At 43.7% G+C, this 19563-nt stretch overlaps 1 protein-coding gene across 1 annotated transcript in view; it reads right to left on the bottom strand.

Annotated features, from left to right (window-relative positions):
* Positions 1 to 19563, bottom strand: part of PLCB4 (phospholipase C beta 4) — a 304315-nt gene that overhangs the window by 118205 nt on the left and 166547 nt on the right. The window contains exons 4-6 of the mRNA XM_036245264.1: positions 18757 to 18837; positions 17879 to 17938; positions 16406 to 16549 (exon numbers count right to left, since the gene is read on the bottom strand). Of these exons, the coding sequence (XP_036101157.1) occupies positions 16406 to 16549; positions 17879 to 17938; positions 18757 to 18837 (285 nt within the window). The remainder of the gene's footprint in view (positions 1 to 16405; positions 16550 to 17878; positions 17939 to 18756; positions 18838 to 19563) is intronic.

The raw sequence follows: 19563 nt of genomic DNA, 5'->3' as shown, positions 1-19563 counted from the left end.
GAATGCATAAATAAGTGGAACAACAAATTGATGTTTTTATTTCTGCACTCACTCTCTCTCAAATTAATAATAAATAATAATAATACTCAATTATCTTAAATACTCTCCCCAGTACCAACTTTAATCCTCTTTTCTGGAATACAAAAAAATTGGCACCACACCCAAGCAGAAAATGACTCAGAACTATCATATCTACTCTCTCTTCTTGTCACATTTACTATCTGTTCTCCTAAGAGTCCATTAATCTTTCTTAAAAATCATTTGCTCTCCCAAAAGTAGCCTTTCGCTCCTCTTTCCCCTATTAAGAAGCTTCACAAACTCTCAAATCTCACTGCTCCTTTGGGTTCACTTCTTTCTGTGATCCCCCCATGCATGTAAAATTAAAAACTGATAGATTAAATTAATAAAAAATAAATAGATTTCTATTTCTTTTCTCTTCTGTTGTCAGTTTTTACTGCAGACTCAGACATCATACATAGGGTGTCCCCAAAAATGTATACACACAAAAAAAGTGTAATTATAAACCCAGTGTTTATTAAAATACATTTCATTTTCAAAATGTAATAGAATCTTCAGTCACCCTCTACACATTTTTTGGGGACACCCTGAAAACACAAGTACATTCGGAATGCATTCATGCCTATGTTCACTCCTGCCTACTGACTAAATAAACAATATGGGGTGTGGTTTAGTGCCCCAGGGTTCACAGAGCAGCTCCCTTCCTACGCACCCCAGAAACCATTCACAAAGCTTGTGAGTCGTTTGGTTTATTTATGTAACACTTATTTGACATTCACTGGAAAACTCTAATATAACTGAAGAACTTCAAGATCTTGAGAAAACCAACAGCATCACCCTATGCCAGTCAGAAACCACCAGCTTTGTAAGAGTGCATTTTTTGGTCACAACTGTCAAATTTGCAAAATCGTGGTGGGTAAGAAATGAATGAACAGCTGCTGAGTTGAAAGATGTTCATGAAGTTGTCTCTTTGGCTGACGCCTATGTTTATAATCCCTGAGGTCACAATCCTCCTGACAATGCTGGCAAATTAAGTTGAGCCAAAATGAACAGTATTTCAACATGCGTACAGATGCTACCTGCTGAGGCTCTGTGACAGATATAATCAATCAAAGGGCCAACTCTTGCCCAGGCAGCATCAACCTGCTTATTAGCTCAGGTACATCAAATCTATATGTAATCCTATAAACTAAATAGAACTTAATATAAGAGACACTAAAAAGAATCTAAATCACTGGGTTTGTTTCATTACCTAACTTTCTATCATTATGGAAAAGTCCCCCCACCTTCTTGTGCCCCCAAGAAAGGGGAGGTGGAGGGAGAGAAGAAATATGGCAGTAGGAAAACAGAGACAATAAAAAGAATATTTATGGGCACGATGATAAATGAATGCCTACATTCCATTGTTTTGATACTTCTGGAAAAATACTAGGCTGAGTAATGCCTCTATAACGTCATTTGCTGACTTTTCCCTATAAAATTGCCATTCTGAAAGATTTTCATTTGTGCCCCCTCAACAGGCCAAAATAAAAATGAATAGAAGTTTGAGAAATAGCCCTTATGGGTTTGCAAGGTGGTTAGAGCATCAGCCCACAGACCAAAGGCACATATCTGGGATGCAGGTTCAATTCCCAGCCCCGGCCAGGGTAGTGCGGGAGGCAACCAAATCAATGTGTCTCTCTCACATTGATGTTTCTCGCTTTCACTCGCTCTCTCTCCCCTCACCGTCCTCTCTCAATCTCCCTTCCCTTTTCCACTCTATCTAAAAATTAATAGAAAAATATCCTTGGGTGAGGATTAATAACAGCAAGAAGAAAAGCTTGAGAAATAGCTGACTAGCCCTCCCCTGCCCCTTGTTGAGATTGATATGAGAACAGTAACTTTCTCAGAGTGCTACTATTATTGAAGAACTTTGTGGATTGCCTTTCTCTGTTGCTAGTGAGGGGGGGGGGTTCTTGGGGAGCCACTGGAATAAGCATTTCCGGAAGTCCCCACGGGAGGATGGGGTGTGGCAGAAAGCTTTATTTGCGTGGAATTACCTATCCCTGGGCCTGTAAAGTCCCATTTCCCTTAAACCAGTCCTGGAAGAGGTGCAGCTGGGGCTTCCGTGGAGCTAAAAGCAAAGCCCGTGTCCAGGGCTTCCGTTCCTGGTAGAGCTGGGTCCGGCACAGCACCAGGCTAGTTCCAGTCCATCAGGCCACTGTGCGTTGGGTCCACATGGCTGTGGGCCATGTTGGAGAGCGTAGAGCATGACAGCTCCACAAGCCAGGAGTCAGGCATGAGCAACAAGAGCAAGAGAGGGAACTCCTTTGTTCAGGAGCTTAAATACCAAGTCTTCCCGTGCTTGCGGTGGCCATGCCTATTCTGGCCAATGACCTGTTTCCAGGTGTGACTGACAGGCAAGTGTCTTCCATGTCACCTGGACTTCACTGGGAATGCGTCTGTTTGGCCTTCCCTCTGCTCCTATCCTGTTAATTAGTAACTGCGTTAATTACAACAATATCACTACCGCAGAGAAACCTGTCCAGCAAGACTTTCTTTCTCACGCTTCCTTGACCAGGGAACTCCCTCTAAATGTGGACTTTTGAGGAATCCATTTTGCTGATCATCAATTTGGGAAGTGTTTTCTTCCCAAATACTACACCTCCCTCAGACAATGATATTAAACATTTACCTTAAAGACTGCAGTAAGCCTGGCCGGTGGCTGAGCGTCGACCCATGCACCAGGAGGTCACCAGTCCGATTCCTGGTCAGGGCACATGCCTAGGGCCCGATCCCCAGTGGGGGGTATGCAGGAGGTGGCCAACTGATGTTCTCTCTCATGGATGTTTTTCTCTCTCTCTCCCTCTCCCTTCTTCTCTCTCTAAAATAATAAAGAAAAAAAAGTGCGGTAAAGTCGCACGATGATCTAGGTGGAAACAGCTGTCCCTCAACCTGAGAGCTGCTGCCTAGGGCAGTGGCAGGATTCAGCATCTTGTGTGGATCCACTGCCCAGCTTCAAAACACCAGCTCTGCCACTTCCTGGCTGTCTGACCTTGGACTACTTACTCACCCTCGCTGGGCCCATTTCTTCCTCCATAAAATGAGGATGCTCATACCCATGCCATAAAATTGTTGTGAGAAGTAAAGGAGATAATACACGTCAAGTGCTTTGAACAGGGTCTGGTACTCAATACAAACTTAAAAACCTCACTGCTGTTCCTCTGGTTATGATGATGGCGAGGGGTAAGCCAACCTTTTCTGTAAAGGGCCAGGTAATAAATGTCAGGCTCTGGAGGCCACGTGTGGTTCTCTGATGCACAGTTTTTATGTCTTGTTTGGTTTCATAACCCTTTAAAATGTAAAAGCCACTCCTAGCTCATTGGCTACACAGAATCAGGCTGAGGGCCATCTGGCCCATGGCTGCAGTGTGCCAGCCCCTGACTATGAGATTCTTAAATTATTTGCTCCAGATCATAATGCTCAGAGGCAACAGCCTGTCTCAGGTGTGGTGTCCTACCCACCCCCTTATGGATCCCCTTTTATTTTATTTTATCCTCACCCGAGGACATTTTTCGATATTTTGTTCAGATAGAGTGAGAGAGAGAGAGAGAAAATTGACATGAAAGGGACACATCGAGTGGTTGCCACCCACACGACCCAACCAGGGCCGGGGACAAACTGCAACCGAGGTATGAGCCCTTATCGGGAACCGAACCCTGGTTACTCCAGACCACAGGCCGATGCTCTAACCACTGAGCCAAACCGGCCAGGGCTGGATCCCCTTTTAAAATTATAACGCAAAGACCAGAAAACCTACAAACACAGGCAGGCCTATATTATGCACATATTATGTTCACAGTGGCAGTTTTTGCTAGCAGTAAAAACTGGAGCTTTGTGGTAAATGGAGAAGCAATTTAAAGCTAGTGACATTTTTCTCTCCCAGGGGCCAAAAGGTGAAATCCAAACTTCATATTATGTTTCTGGTGCAATTAGAGTAATTCATTTGCATTCCCTTGGTGGAGTCATTTGATAACACTTGCAATTAGGGCAAAATGAGCTGCTCTGGGCTGAACCTAGAGCCTAGTCTCTTCTTAGGAAACCTGCCAAGTCTATGCAACACAACGGTGAGGGAGGCCCCGGCAATGAAAACACGTCCTAGGTGAAGACCACGGCCTTCTGAACAGAAGTGCCCAGGAGGCTGGACGGTTTCTAAAGAAGCACGAGCTGGTAACACCAAGAAAATGAACCTCAAAGATCATGGGGATTGACAATTACATGGAGCCCAAGAAAACAATTTAAAGACCGGGGAAATGCACGTGACGAAAAAATTTAACTATAAAATACAGTAGATTAAACTCTATAAAACAGCATGAGCACAACTGTGTATAAAAGAAAACTGTGTGTGCACATTAAAAAGACGTTAAGGTGGTTGGGGGTTGGGGGAGCTTCTTGGGCGCAGGGCTTCGGAACATGTTTTAGGACTAGGTGGAGTGGGCGGTTGCACAACAGTGCAATTTACCAAATGGCACTGCACTGTTCGCTTTAAAACGGTTAATTTTATGTTATGTGCATCTCGCTTCAATTTAAAAACAACACAGAGGAAAGGGGAATGCTCTCTAGGAGGGGTTTATCTTCTTGTTTTTACTCATCTACTTTCTTGTTTTAAAAAAATTTTTTTTTCGCCCTGGCCAGTTTGGCTCAGCGGTTAGAGTGTCGGCCTGCGGTCCGGAGAGACCCGGTTCGGTTCCCACTAAGGGCACGTACTTCGGTTGCAGTTTGTCCCCGGCCCTGGTTGGTCGTGCGGGTGGCAGCCACTCGATGTGTCCCTTCACGTCGACGTTTCTCACTCTCTCTCCCTTCCTCTCTCTCCCTCCCACTCTATCTGTACAAAAAAAATGGAAAAATATCCTCGGGTGAGGATAAAAAAAAAAAAAAAAAAAAAAATTTTTCTTTATTGATTTTAGAGAGAGGAAGGGAGAGGGAGAGAGAGAGAGAGAAACATTGATGAGCGAGAACATCGACTGGCCACCTCCTGCACACCCCCCACTGGGGATTGGGCCCCAAACCTGGGCATGTGCCCTGACCAGGAATCGAACCGGCGACCTCTTGGTGCATGGGTCAATGCTCAGCCACTGAGCCACACCAACTGGGCTCGTCTGTACTTTCTACTAGAATGAGAGGACAGATGAGCTCCACCATGAGCAACACCCCTCTTGCATTCAGAATACACCAGTCAACAGTGTCAAGATGCCCAGTCCATGCAAAAGTTGAGCATGACTTTGCCAGGCTGCTCGGTGGTGTTGCCGGCTGGGGCTACGCCGCAGCTCCAGGCCTTTCTCGCTTTGCTCCCCTCGCTCTTCCAAGGAAACCTCACTGATGCAGGTGCTAAAACCCCCTGAAAACTACAGCTCATTTCTTGAGCACACATTTTGACAAGGAGCTTTACTTTTAAGCAAGTCCAGTGCTAAAAAAAATAACAGTAAAATTCCACATTTGAAACTTAAGCAAGTAGAGGGTTTCAAAGGAAAACAAAGATAGCAATTTGCAGAATGTTGAGAGATGCAGAACACAGGGATGTGGAGACCAGGTCTGGCCCTACAGACACATCCAAAGGGGTCCCACATAGCTCGTGATCACCTTTGCACGGTATGAGTCACAGCAGGTCCCATGACACACATCTTCCTCATAGAACACATTTAAACAAATTCATTGTCCTGTCCCCTCTTGTTCCAAAGCAACCAGGTCCTCAGTTTCTTGTAACTGTATCATCATAGGCCTAGGTAATGAAATGTAAGATCTGGTCTCTACCTGACGTTCTGTAACCTCACCCTGAAACAATCTCACTTGATGACACATTCCAATGTGTTTCCGGTCTTCCTCCTTGGGTAAGCAGTTGAGACCAAGACCAACTGGTTTTCTTGTATTTTGTCTCAGTTCCCCTCAAAATTCAAGGTGCAAAACAAGTGCCTAGGGATCTTGAAGTGCAGATTCAGATTCAGCAGGTTTGGGATGGGGCTTGAGAGCCTGAATTTCTAAGGAGTCCCAGGTGATGCTGAAGCTGCTGGTCCGGACCAGGCTTGGAGAAGCACTGCTCTCGGCCATGTGTTATTACCACATGTAATTCTTCCTGGGATGTAAAGAGTGTGCATCCCACCACACTGCCGGTCATGACCTGTTACCTCCCTAGAAACTTCAGGGCAGATTCCACAAGCATCGCAGCTTGGCACTCAAAGCGGGCCATAGTCTGAGCCTAGTTTTCCAATTTCCTAAATGTTCACTTTAGTCTTCTCGCTGGACCCAACCCTGTGGTTCCAACATTCCTCTGCTTTTGAATCTCTGCTCGTGTCTAACTCCCATCTGCACAGCCTCTCTCTCCGGGTGAACGTCGCACCACAGACATCACCATAACGTGACCAGCAGGCCCTCCCTCTTCTGGGTACAATGTCCCGCCTCTTCGAAGGAAAGGCTTCTCTCCCCTCCACTCTCCAACCACAGAGCCGCCTACGCTGGTAGCCTGAGGGGTGGTGATGAGACTCACATTAGGCTCACCTAGGACTTCCAGCAAATGTCTTTCTTTTTTTTTTTTTTAGAGATAACCTTTTTTTCTTTATTGGTTTTAGAGAGAGAAGAAGGGAGAGGGAGAGAGAGATAGAAACATTGATGAGAGAGAACACCGATTGGCCGTCTCCTGCACGCCCCCTATTGGAGATCGGGCCCACAACCTGGGCATGTGTCCTAACTGGGAATCAAACAGGCGACCTCTCGGTGCATGGGTTGATGTTCAACCACTAAGCCACATCGGCTGGGCACTAGCAAGTGTCTTGTCAAACCAAGTCGCCTGTTCCCTCGGCATTTAGCACTTTTGGGGGGCAAAAAGATTCATTAAATCTTATAGGCGAAAGTAACATCAAGGGTCACTTGGTACAACTCTCTTCTTTTACAAAAGAGGATTAAAAGGCCCATTTAGTGAAAATAATTTGTCCAAGTTTAGAATTCATCAAAAAATAATTCTTGGGTGAAGAGCTGAGCGAAGAAAGGAAAAAACAGGTATCTCATTCAAAATGCCAGTGAGGTGAACACATTAAGTAAATATTAGCATTCACCTTAGTTTAAGTGTATTTATACTATATGCTGGCTGATGTCTAGAGCTAAGGTACTAAATGATCCACAGACATGCCTGTCATTTGGCACACACAGTATTCAAAACAATGAATGTATCTGTCAACATTTTCACATTAGGAAATTTCATGTAAAAAATCCAGATATCCAGTATCTCATGGAAAAAGCACTACTACCACCAACAATTTAGCAACCTGAAGCCCATGTTCAGAGAGTTGGAAACTGGCTGGAAGTCAATGGATGCTGCCCCCCACCCCCACCCCTCGGTTATGTGTGTGGGTATGGGCATTCAGTTCCCTCTATTTGTCTTCTCTGGAACTTTTTTATATTCTCATCATCTCCCTGGCTCCTGTAGGCATCTGATTTCACAACTTCTGGTCTAAAGGAACTATAGCTTTTGGTGCTACAGAGATAAAGAACTCATTTCAGAATTCAGAGAGTGTCACCATGGCTGAGACAGAAGTACCGGATCCTGGGACAGGTGGCGCTGCAAGAGCCAATGAGGACCAAGGCAGCAAGAGAGATGAAAGGTGGTGTGGGAGGCCCAAGGAGACAAGTTTCTCCCACTCCACAGATTCACTGATGAACACAGCCCTCCCAAAGCAGAGAGTTGGATGGTCTCTACATTCAACTCAGCAATAAAACAAATGAAGCCCATTACCATTGTTTGGCAAGAAAACACCTAGGCGGGCTGGGTGCTTATGAACTTATGAACTGGCAACCACTCATCTGCTCTGATTCACAGCTCTGTCCTTAAGAAAGTGTTTTACTGCCTCACTGATTTGTTTTACATGAATTCAGAATCCTTCAAAGAAAAACAAAATGAAACAAGAAAATGCCAACTTTCAGACTTGGAAACAGGCACACGAAAATAACACACGTCCACCACCCAGACTTGAGCCTCCAAGAACTGTGAAGCTACAGGGGCTGGGGTGACAGATCAGAAATTCAGATTTACATTCAGCCATACAGCACTCAGCAAGCATTGGCTCAGGAGAGCCTGGGCAGCAGATGGAGACGTCAATGTAAGTTCTTCAAGGCTTCTGCGAGAGGAGCAGGAGATAAAAGCTCCTTACTGAGCTTTTCTGCAGGCAGTGGTTCTCAAACTTGAGTGTGCATCGTCAACACCTGCAGGGCTAATTAAAACCTGGGTTACTGACTCGGCAGGGCTGGGGCAGGGCCTCAGAATCTGCATCTCTGATTCAGTTTCCAGGCACTGCCGGCGCTGATGGTCTGAGGACCTCACGTTGAGAAGCTCTGGCATATGGAATACAATTAAAAGTGCATTTCAAGAAATAGCATTTTAAAAAGGAGGTGTTTTGAAACAAACCTATTTCTAGTGTCATGTTTTAAATTGTGCTTTTTGTGTTTTGACTTAGTGAATTCTAATCAATGGGTAGGCCAGTGCAATAGATAGATCTAGAGATTTACCCGTATGCTGCAGTCAATTTGGTAAAAATGTGTTTGGGTTCAAAATTGTTGTGATTTTTTAACCAAATTCATCTGTATGCTAAGCCAATGGGACTCAAATTTCACCCAGCTTCAGAAAGACCTGGGTGAATAACCTGCTAGTTAAAACAGATTACTGGGCTCCACCCCAAAATTTCAGTTGCATTAGGCTCCACCCCTAGAATTTCAGATTCATCAGGCTCCACCCACAGAATATGAGATTCATTATCCACCCACAGAATTTCAGATTCATCAGGCTCCACCCTCAGAAATTCAGATTCTTTAAAAGTGTCAGCAGAGAGAATTTGCATTTTTAAGAAGCTCCTAGTGAGGCCTCTGGTCTGATCCCTTTGAGTAGCTCCATGCTTGGCTGTGGGCATAGAAATTAGTTGAGTGGCCCTGGCCAGTATGGCTCAGCAGCTAGAGCGTCAGCCTGCAGTCCAGAGAGACCCGGGTTCGGTTCCCGCTAAGGGCATGTACCTCGGTTGCAGTTTGTCCCGTCCCTGGTTGGGTCGTGCGGGTGGCAGCCACTCGATGTGTCCTGTTCACGTCGATGTTTCTCTCTCTCCCTCCCATTCTATCTGAACAAAATATGGAAAAAATATCCTCGGGTGAGAATTAAAAAAAAAAAAATTAGTTGAGTGGAGGGAGGCTCTGCAGGGTGTTAGCAAAGCCAGTAGGTGAGACTAACTAAATAGTGAACTTGATTGTTTTTTTCTTAAAATATGTTTTCTTTCTTGATTTTAGAGAAAGAGGAAGAAATAGGGAGAGAGAGAGAGATGGAAACATCGATGAGAGAGAACATCAACTGACCGCCTCCTGCATGCCCCACAGTGGGGATCAGGCCCACAACCTGGGCATGTGTCCTCACCGGGAATCAAACCAGCGACCTCTTAGTGCACGGGTTGATGCTCAACCACTGAGCCACACCGGCCAGGCTGAACTTGATAGTTTTTTTAACGAAACAAAGAATAAATCCTTCTCCAAGAATCGTTACAGCAAGCCTTCCACTCAACATAATTCAAATTCAGCAAAGCGATTTTGACATTCGACCCAATTTACTAAAATAAGATTTATTACCTGTAATAAACCACTTGACTTTATCTTTCTTGCCTACAAAAAAGAACATGCAACATTTTTGTAATTTAATTTCTATAATAGTTCTCTACACACTTATGTGATGACTTGGTTACAAAGCACAATTATGAAGTTCGCCAAATATTTACAACCTGCATAAAGTATAACGAGGAGTCTGGGAATCGTCTGAACTCAGTTCAAATCTTTGCATTTTGATCCTCATAACAGCAGCTTATTTTTGTGATCACAGGAAAATTCGACTTGCTATAAAATAACAGACCGTCGTAGCTATTTTAAATGAGCACTGCATGCAGGTTCATGTGCTGCAACTGCGAAGCCAGCCTGCTGGGCAGCCCAGCCGTGACTTAATGAAAGACACCTGGAACCCCTCAGCTGCCCAGAGCAAATCCCCCGAGCAAGTTGCATTCTAAGACAGAACAAATACGTGAGAGAAACTGACTAGCTTTTCTAACTGTTAGAAAAAGAAAGTTAGCACGTTTGGTATTATTCATGTAGTTTATGGTAACAGTGGGCAAAGAGATGAGCATAGTACAGGGGGAAACAAAAAGCTGTTACAGCTTAGAAAAAATTGGAAAGGGCCTTTTTCACGTGGCTGCTTTGATTCATAGGTGTTTTAGGACACCTGACCTGTGAGACTCACCTATTCCCCACAGGCGCGCTGTGTTTGAGGAAATGGTGCCAGCCATCTGTTAGCAAGTCCTTTTAACAGAGGGTTTTTAGGGAGAGGAAATGAGAGCGAACTTTTCTAACTGAAGTGACAGGAAGCATTTAGGTAAGCAGAAAATAATGATCTAAATTGAAAAGAGGCCAAGACGCCAGGGTTCAAACCTCCAGTCCTGTTGTGTCTCCTCAGCAGCAGCCCCAGTACATCCTGGAAAGTGACTCTAAAAATAATACCTTGGAATCCCAGACCTTTTGGACTATCACTAAATCACATTTTCTCATTCGTCTTGTCCAAAGATACTTTCTTAGCTTTTCTTAGCGCTAAGCTGTAAAAGAGCTTGAGGTGTACAGCAGTAAGGATTGTACATATTCGTCAGCTGGGTTAGAATTTACTGGTTCAGTCAACATAAAGACCTCAATAAACAGATGTTTATTAAACACTTTCTAAATGCTGGGTATTGACAGTTTTTGATGCTACGGATGCAGTGAGTAATAAAAACTCTGCCCTCGCCCTGGCCGGTTTGGCTCAGCGGTTAGAGCATCGGCCTGCGGTCCCAAGAGACCTGGGTTCGGTCCCCGCTAGGGGCGCGTACCTCGGTTGCAGTTTGTCCCCGGCCCTGGTTGGTCATGCGGGTGGCAGCCACTCGAAGTGTTCCTTTCACGTCGATGTTTCTCTCTCTCTTCCTCTCTCTCCCTCCCGCTCTACCTGAACAAAATATGGAAAAATGTCCTTGGGTGAGGATAAAAAACAACTCATGTGGAAGAAGAAAGACAACAAGTGAGAATATGAAGAAAAATAAAGCAGGACAAGGAGTTAAGTGCTGGGTCGGGGGGAGACGGGGAGCTCCCACCAAGGTGATATTCCAGTAAAGACCTGAGAAAACGTGAGGGAGAAAACACCGCCTGTCACTGGGGAAAGAGTATGTTCCAGGCAAAAGGAACAGCACATACAAAGTCCATGAGGTAAGAAGGAAATGCACGGAAGAAAAAGGGAGAGAAGGACAGAAAGGGGAAAGGAAATGAGAATCCGTGCTTGTCAGCTGTGGAGGGTTCGGAGCAGTGAAGTGGTATGATCTGAATTACATTTTTTTTATTTATTTATTTATTTATTTATTTATTTATTTATTTATTTATGTCCCCTCCCCTTCCCCCCCGCCTTTTGATTTTAGAGAGGAAGGGAGAGGGAGAGAAAGAAAGAAACATCGATGAGAGAGAACACTGACTGGCTACCTCCTGCATGCCCCCCACTGGGGATCGGGCCCACAACCTGGGCATGTGTCCTGACTGGGAATCGAACCAGCGACCTCTTGGTGCATGGGTCGATGCTCAGCCACTGAGCCACACCAGTCGGACTAAATTACATTTTAATAACATCTCTCCAGCTGCTATTTGAGAGTGGATTTAAAGGGTGAAGGCCAAGGCAGAGCAACCTGTTAGAGGAGAGATGACACCGGCTTGGATCATGCTGCAGTCACGGCGGTAGGGAAAAGCAGCTAGATCCCAGACACGAGCACTTGTCAGCAGATCCGTGCAGGATGTGCGAGGACGGCGTTCGTGGTCTCAGCAGCTTGGAAAAACTGTGGGTGGAGGGTGACACATCTGGATGTGGACTTAGGTTTATGATACTACTGGACGTTTATTTCATGGGGGAGACACGCCTGGAGGACGCAGCTCAAACCTTCGCAAGAGCTCCGGAGGTGCAGTGGCAAGGGCGCTGAGGAAACTGAGCTACAGGAATGCCTTTGACACTGGCGTCATCTTTTACTGGGGAAAAGGAAGAACAGTCATATTTTCACTGTCATGGGTACTGAAAAATATTTTGTATTTCTTTGAAACCTCAACTCTAAAAAGCCAAGATTTCATGTAAAAATATTATTGACTTGCTGGAGCAGCGTGGCTCAGTGGTTGAGCGTCGACTCGTGCACCAAGAAGTTGCTGGTTTGATTCCCATTCAGGGCATATGCCCAGGTTGTGGGCCACATACCCAGTGGGGGACATACAGGAGGCAGCCATTCGATGTTCTCTCTCATTGATGTTTCTGTCTCTCTCTCCCTCTCACTTCTTCTCTCTCTAAAATCAATAAAACAGATTTTTTAAATTGACTCTTAGAACACCCACTTGAAATAAGAAAAAAATATCAGAAAACCTATTTGAGAAGTGGAGGCACAAAGAAGGTTAAGGGCTCAAGGGCAGGATCCTCTGCGGGTGAGCTGCTCCTCCACGGGGCGTGCATGAAGTTGAAAGTTGGCCCCCTTGCCTGGATTGAATGTTTTGCTAAGTGAATGCTTTCCAGACAGTCAGACTGTAAGTGTCATAAGAGTCTAGAAATTAAGAACAGACTCAAGAATCTCTTAGGACAAAGACTCCTAAAAAGGTTCTAGACTAGATACTGCCTTAACTTACACCTCACTGGCCGGACCAAGACTTGTCAGATGTTCAAGCAAGCCAAACACCTCGCTGAACTCACAGTCAGCCAGCTACTTTCCAACGCCGTACGCCTTGTGCTTTCACCTTGCACGCTGACCACGGTGACTTATGTTTGTTTCCCAACTGCTCTATACTTGTAATAAAAAAGCACACAAACCGATGAAGTGAAAAGGTGAAAAGGTTGTTGTTTCTCTACGAATATTCTGGAAAGCTTCCTTTAAAGGCAAGTTGCTAAAATACGTTTTCTTAAACTCTATGGAAACAAGACAATGAAATGATGAGGGAAAGAAGTCCCATCCTCTGTCTCCTTGCGATACTTCATGAGTGTCTTTGAAGCATCAGTTCTACTTTCAAATATCCAAACTGGGTATTTTAGATGATGCATTATGGATGAGGTACACACACAGAATACATTGGCCCCAATCAACAGATCCATACTTAATAAACACACTTCAGCCCCAACATTAAAAGACTGACCAACAATTGAATCATATGTATATGCTTTAAGTGAAAATAAAGTGTTTAAGGCATATATGCCTTATTTTTAAAAAAAGATGACTTGCTTTAACTGACTTTTACGATAAGCTGACCAGGAATTCAGCTGGCTAAGAGGGCTGTTAGCACATTCTATGGTGCCTAAGCTGTCCTCATGTTACAGTGGTCGGTGCCACAAAGTGTCACAAACACTGTTTCAGGTACTCTGGGAGATCTCTACATTTCTCACTTGCCTGGATTTAATGTGTGCATTCTGCCATCGTTTTGACCTGAGGTAATTACATCTGTGTGTATTTTGTACATATCCTGTCACTTTGATGGGCTGGGTGTTCTGTTAAGGATGATGAAACCCACAGAGGAACAGGAACAGAATGGCAGTGATGGGGAAATGCTGTCAGTGCTGGAGGCGGTAACTATTATGATCTGGAATAATACTTAAGTTTTAAAATCGGAAAGTGGGCAAGAGTATCCACATACATGTGTACTTAGTGAAAAAAAAAACTTTTTTCAGTATCTTCTCCAAGTATCGATCAACCAACAGGCCACACTCTAATGATACAAACTGTCTAGTTTGGATAGTGAGGTTTATATGGATACATGATACTATTATTGAAATATAAAATCCTTAGTAACGATTTCCAGAAACGGAAACATTCTGTTTCTTTAATAAAAGCAGGCCTAAAGAGTGTTGATTTTCAACTGAAAATCCAATACAGAATTATTTCATAGTCCTCACTTCTTTGGCTAGCTAGTACTAAATTTCAGTGGAAATGTTACTAGAAAATAAAAATCTTATCTTTAAGTATATACTCTGTGCCTCAAATATACACATACATACTACCTACTCATGAGTACAGATTTCAGAACATGGTTCTTAAACAAAATGGACCAAGACCGACCACAATCAGACCATGGAAGGCAAACAGTTAGGGATTTACTGAATGGAGCTGTTTCCCAGGACTGCACCTGCTCAGGGCATGGAGTGCGTAGCATCACGTGGAAATCAGAAGGCCCGAGTTTTAGGCTGGACTTTGGCCAAGCCTGCTGTGTAGTCTTAGGTGAGTTCTTTTAACTCCATGGCTTCATTTCCTCATCTGAAAAATGGCCTGGTGGGAAGCCCTTCCTAAGTTCTATCTCCAGCTCTAAAGTTCTGTGACCCTGTGATCATGAGCTAACACGAGAATGGCAGCGCGTGAATCACTTTCCGTGCAAGAACGCATGCAGTCCTCACGACAATCCTAGAAGCAAATATTTTGGTGTTGTTCCCACTTTACAGACCAAGAAAATGAGGCACAGAGGCAAACTGTGTGTCTAAGTCACACAGCTGAAGAGCAGAGTTTTGAGCCTAGTCAACATGGTCCCAAAGCCCAGATTCTTTAGCTCATACCTAGTCATACTGTTCTTTGTAATATGACAGGATGACAACAGCCAGGAAATAGGTCTACAGAAGTGTCATTTTGCAAAATTTCAGGTGGCTAAATATCTGTATGTAGTTAGCAAGCCTTTTTCGTGGGTGGCCAGCATGGACTTCTGGGCCTGAATGTTGCTATGGCAAAGAGCAACTGAAAAGACCTCTAGCACACAGGCAGGCGTGAACTACAAGTAGCAGGAATAATGTTTGTTTAGATCAGCAGGGTTCCAGGAACCATTCAAACAGGTGTTGATCTGAGCAAAATAATCAAAGAACTTGAAGGCACTGCAAAATCTATTCTCTCAAAGGAAGGTGACCTGGAACAACATCACAAAGCCAACAAAACCACCACAAGGACAGAGGCAAAGGCTCTCAGGTCCCATGGGGCATCCATTCCTGGCTTCAAAGCCAAGAGGCCAGGAGCGTCTCAGAATTCACTGCACAGATGAGTCACCTGGGTGGGTTGGGGGCTCTTGTTAAAAATGAAGATTTGGGATCAGTGGGTCTGGTGGGCCTGTGACTTTAACATGTAAGGAGCTCCCGGGTGAAGCTTCAGACACTGGGCTGTGGACTCAACCTGCAGAACTCAGCTCTGCCACCAATTAACTCAGGGTTATATCTTCTAATTTCAGTTTCCTCCAGTGATCTCGTGTACATTCCCTGGTAGCTCTAAACTTTGATATTTCTAATGATGGCCTTTATCCTTCAACTCTGAACTGAGTTTCCACTTGTAATACTACTGGGAAAATGAAATGCTTCCTGCATCCCACAAACCTAGGTCTCTGGACTGGGACAGCCAAGGCATAAGCCTCTTTATACATATCACAGAAAGATAATGGGAGTTTTGTCTAGAGGTACCCCCCCCCCTTTGAGAACAGAAGACTTACAGAAACATGAACTCGATTTGAAGCTTTCTACTTCATTGGCCAAAATCTCGTTGAGAGGCTTGCTTGCCAGGGCAGTGTATGCTGATTTGGGTGTTGAAAGTTGGATCTTAACCCAATACTGTAATAACATATTGGGGGTGAGCGTGGATGTCTTAAGCAACTACACCTGCACTGTCCACCATGGTAGCCACTAGCTAGGTGTAGGAACTGAGCACTTGAAGTGTAGCTAAACTGAAAACACACATCAGATTCCAAAGACTTGGTATGGACAAAGAATGCAAATACATCACTAACACATATCGATTTCATGTTAAAATGATAATAGTTTGGACATACTGGGTTAAAGAAATTATTTCACTGGAATTAACTTCACTGTCCCTGTTTACTTTGTCACTGTAGCTGCTAGATACCTCTAAATGTAATGCATCGCCTGCGTTATAGTTTACTAGGCAGAGCTGATCCAGGCCCTGGCTACTGACGCTGCAGTTCTCAGACCAGCGGCGTCCACATCAACGGGGAGCTCGTTACAAAGGGAGGATGTTGTCCCTGCCTCAGACGTATTGAATCCAAATATGGATTTTAACAAAATCCCAGGTGATTCCTGTGCACATGCCGGTTTGAGAGGTGCCAGGCTAGTTTTTCCTGTAGAAAGTGTTTGGGTTGTTGACGTCCATGAGTGGTATGCTCAAAGGGTATTGTGAGTTTCTACACCAATATACCAGCAAGGCAATGAAAATGTTTTTAAAATTTAAATTATTATACAATCAAAACTATATACCTCAAAATTATATTATACTTAAAATAATTATGTGGACCAATATGTATGGGGTGGGGGAGGCTGTTTCACTGAGGCTACCTTTGTTACGTCTGGATTTTCTGCCACCATGTAAGTGAAACTGATGTTCACCAGATCGGTACCACTGCAGACACACACTATCCGTCCTTCCAGATCATTTTCTGACTTTCCAACGGCTTCCAGAGCGGCCAGGATTTTGGGATCCTGTGTGGAGGAATACAAACAGGAGAAAATGTTAGATCACAGAGCATGAAGGACACAGGTAAAAAGAAACCACATTTGACAAAAAATATATATGCATAAGGACAAACATTTTCTTTCCATCGTAAGTAAAGGTCAGATATCTAGCATTATTCTAAAACTTGTCAGGGTCAAAGCTGTAACACTACACAACTCATCTGGTGAGACAGGTACTATAATGTTATTGGTTTAGAAAACCAGGTGTGAGGGTCTTTCTTTAGGAAGGACCTAGAAGATGGCAACGGGAGACAAGGCTCCGACTGGCACCTGGTTGTGTCCGCAGAGATCAAAGGGGTCTCTCACCAAGGGACAGTCACTGAGGTTTCACGCAAATAAGCATGGCATTCCCACAACCAGCAACAGTTACTCAAAGATAAGATTATCTTTCAAGTAGCCTGGACACGAAGACGGAGTGTGCTCATCTCCAGGAGCGTGGCACCCTCCTTTGGAATGAAGACTGTGCAAGTTTACCCTAATTAGCAAATAAAATATTGTTTTTAGAGTCCTTGTAAAGAACTCAGGAGGAAACGCCAGCCCAGTTACACGGAAATTTTAACTAACACAAAAGAGGACAGCTTAACAAAATCAAGTTTGGCACATAATTTTGTATTGAATATCCAAAAACCTGCAGAGCTGTTATGGAGAAGTGAATAAACACTGTGCTAGAATATTCTAGAAAAAAGTCTTGAATTTCCTAGCACCAAAGGGGGAACATCTGTAATACTTTCAACAACTGAAAAAAAAAAAAAAAAGACTAAACAAATAAATAAATTCCTAGCACCATTATGCAAACAAGTTCTTATTCAGACAAATCAGTCACTGTGAAGAAGGCTGATTCACACACTCTCATTTTTTTCTCTCAAAGGCAAACCGAGCTTTCAAGGTGAGCCAATGTCTTCACGCACAGGTGCACAATGATGGAACTCCCGAAGCCATTACAATTTCCACATCAACCACAGACCAGTGGTGACTCACTAGCTGCTTACTGAAAAGGAATGGGGGACTTGCAAGTTATTTCTGAGTTAAGGGAACTGTTTCTCTGATGTCGGTATCATGCAAAGGTTTTTGTTTTCAAGGGTTAATAACATTTCTAATATAACTAAACATAATGCAGTCCAAATCACCCAACAGTTATAGATGAGAAGATTTCTAAACCGTCTCTGTTCTTAACTCCAGGCTGATGATTTGGGGGCAGTAGCTGGGGGCAGAAATGGGTTAAACAGTATACAAGAGACCATTTCCAATCTAAGTAAGTCTGTGTTTAGAAGAATAGCAAACACCAATCACTGGTACCTTTGGTGTGACACCCAAACGAATACTGTTGATGAGGGAGCATTCTAGCACTTGTCCTTCCTGAAAAGAGAGAATATAATACAGCCGTGAGCCTAAATTCTGCCAGAACTATGGCACAGACTAGGTACTTAGCAAATGTTTGTGATGATGAAGGCAATGCTGGTTAGACTAAGGTAGAAGAGGAAGTGAAAAACAATAAAATAATTTGTACCAGTCAGAAATAATCAAGACCCCAAACACTCCATTTCATACAGACACATACACACACACACACGTAACTCTGAATAATTATTTATAAAATGTTTACAAAATGCTGTTACTTTTTCACATATAATGTTAACGTATGCATATTATTAAACATACGGTGTGCATGAAATATACGTGGAAATAATGCTAATTGATATATAACTCCAATTCCACTTTTCTGAAATCAGCTCAGAGGTTTATTACGTGCGCACTGTGGCATGCACTGAGTTGAGTTCTGCAATATAACCAGATGAACATGCTCTTTATGTACCTTTGAGGTTTCAGCTTAAACAGCTCATTTTCTGGGGAATCTTCCTAACTCCCAAGATTAAATCAGACCCGCCTATCTTAAGCTCTTCTAACAACCTGACATTTTCTTCCACAACACTGAATGACTTGTACCTTTTTTTTCAATGCCTGACTTTGTTCCTGGACTGAAATCTACGAGGGCGAGGATCCTGTCCTTGATCCACTCACCCCAAGGTCTGGCCCTGGAAGCACATTTCTAAAAATCCTGAATGAATGAATAAACACAGGTCCACACCCCCAAGACGTACTTGTCTACTTGCTCGGAAATAAAATGGTTTCACCCACACAGCAGGAAAGAACAGCTTGGTGTCCCTGGGCCATACCTTGCCTTCACTCTTCCAAGTCAGAAAGAAGCCAAATTCATCCACTTTGAAGAGGCAGTTGGGTTCGAACACAAAGGATTCCTGTTAAAAAGAAAAAAAAAAGTGTTGATCTGCATGACTCACACCATTTTGAATCTAATAAAAATGCAAGTATCTTTTAGCCTCTACACAAGGGACAATGAAAAGTCGCCCTTTTGTATCCTGACTACATTTCTTATTATATTATGGAATGTTTTCATTTTGAAACTGTTTGTATTCACATTTGTATCCAGGTGAGAGATGGATCAATTTTATGTTGTATCCTCCTCTAGAGGAATTTTAGGAACAAAATAGACTCGTTCTGAAGGTCACACAGAAGACAGTTTCTCCAAGACCTGGGAAGAAGAGCTCCTGGAAAGGACGTCGGGGTTCCAGCCCAGGGCTCTCCCACCACACCAGGGGGCTCACTGTCGCTACCTACATACTGTCAAAAATCAACAGATACTTTATTTTGGGAAGTTGTTGTTATTGTTATTATTATTATCATTATCATCATTTTGGTCTACACATTCAGTAGTTAGATGTCTCCTCAGGAAACTGCTAAGAATTTTGCTCTTCTGTCCAACCTCATTTGGTGTCCTTTAAACTAGGACTTCAGCAGCACTGTGAGCTACTCACAGGGAGTCCTTGGACCAGCAGCATCAACATCACCGGGGCGCTTGACTGAACTGTAGAATCTAGGACTTCAGCTCACAGGGACTGAATCAATTTCCAGAGTGGGGCTCAGAAATCTGTTCCAATAAGTCCTACAGGTGATTTTGATGCACA

Source organism: Molossus molossus, unplaced genomic scaffold (assembly GCF_014108415.1).
Source record: "Molossus molossus isolate mMolMol1 unplaced genomic scaffold, mMolMol1.p scaffold_m16_p_6, whole genome shotgun sequence".
Taxonomy (NCBI): Eukaryota; Metazoa; Chordata; class Mammalia; order Chiroptera; family Molossidae; genus Molossus; species Molossus molossus.
The sequence above is the reverse complement of the archived record's forward strand: the minus strand, read 5'-3'. Positions and strand labels throughout refer to the sequence as shown.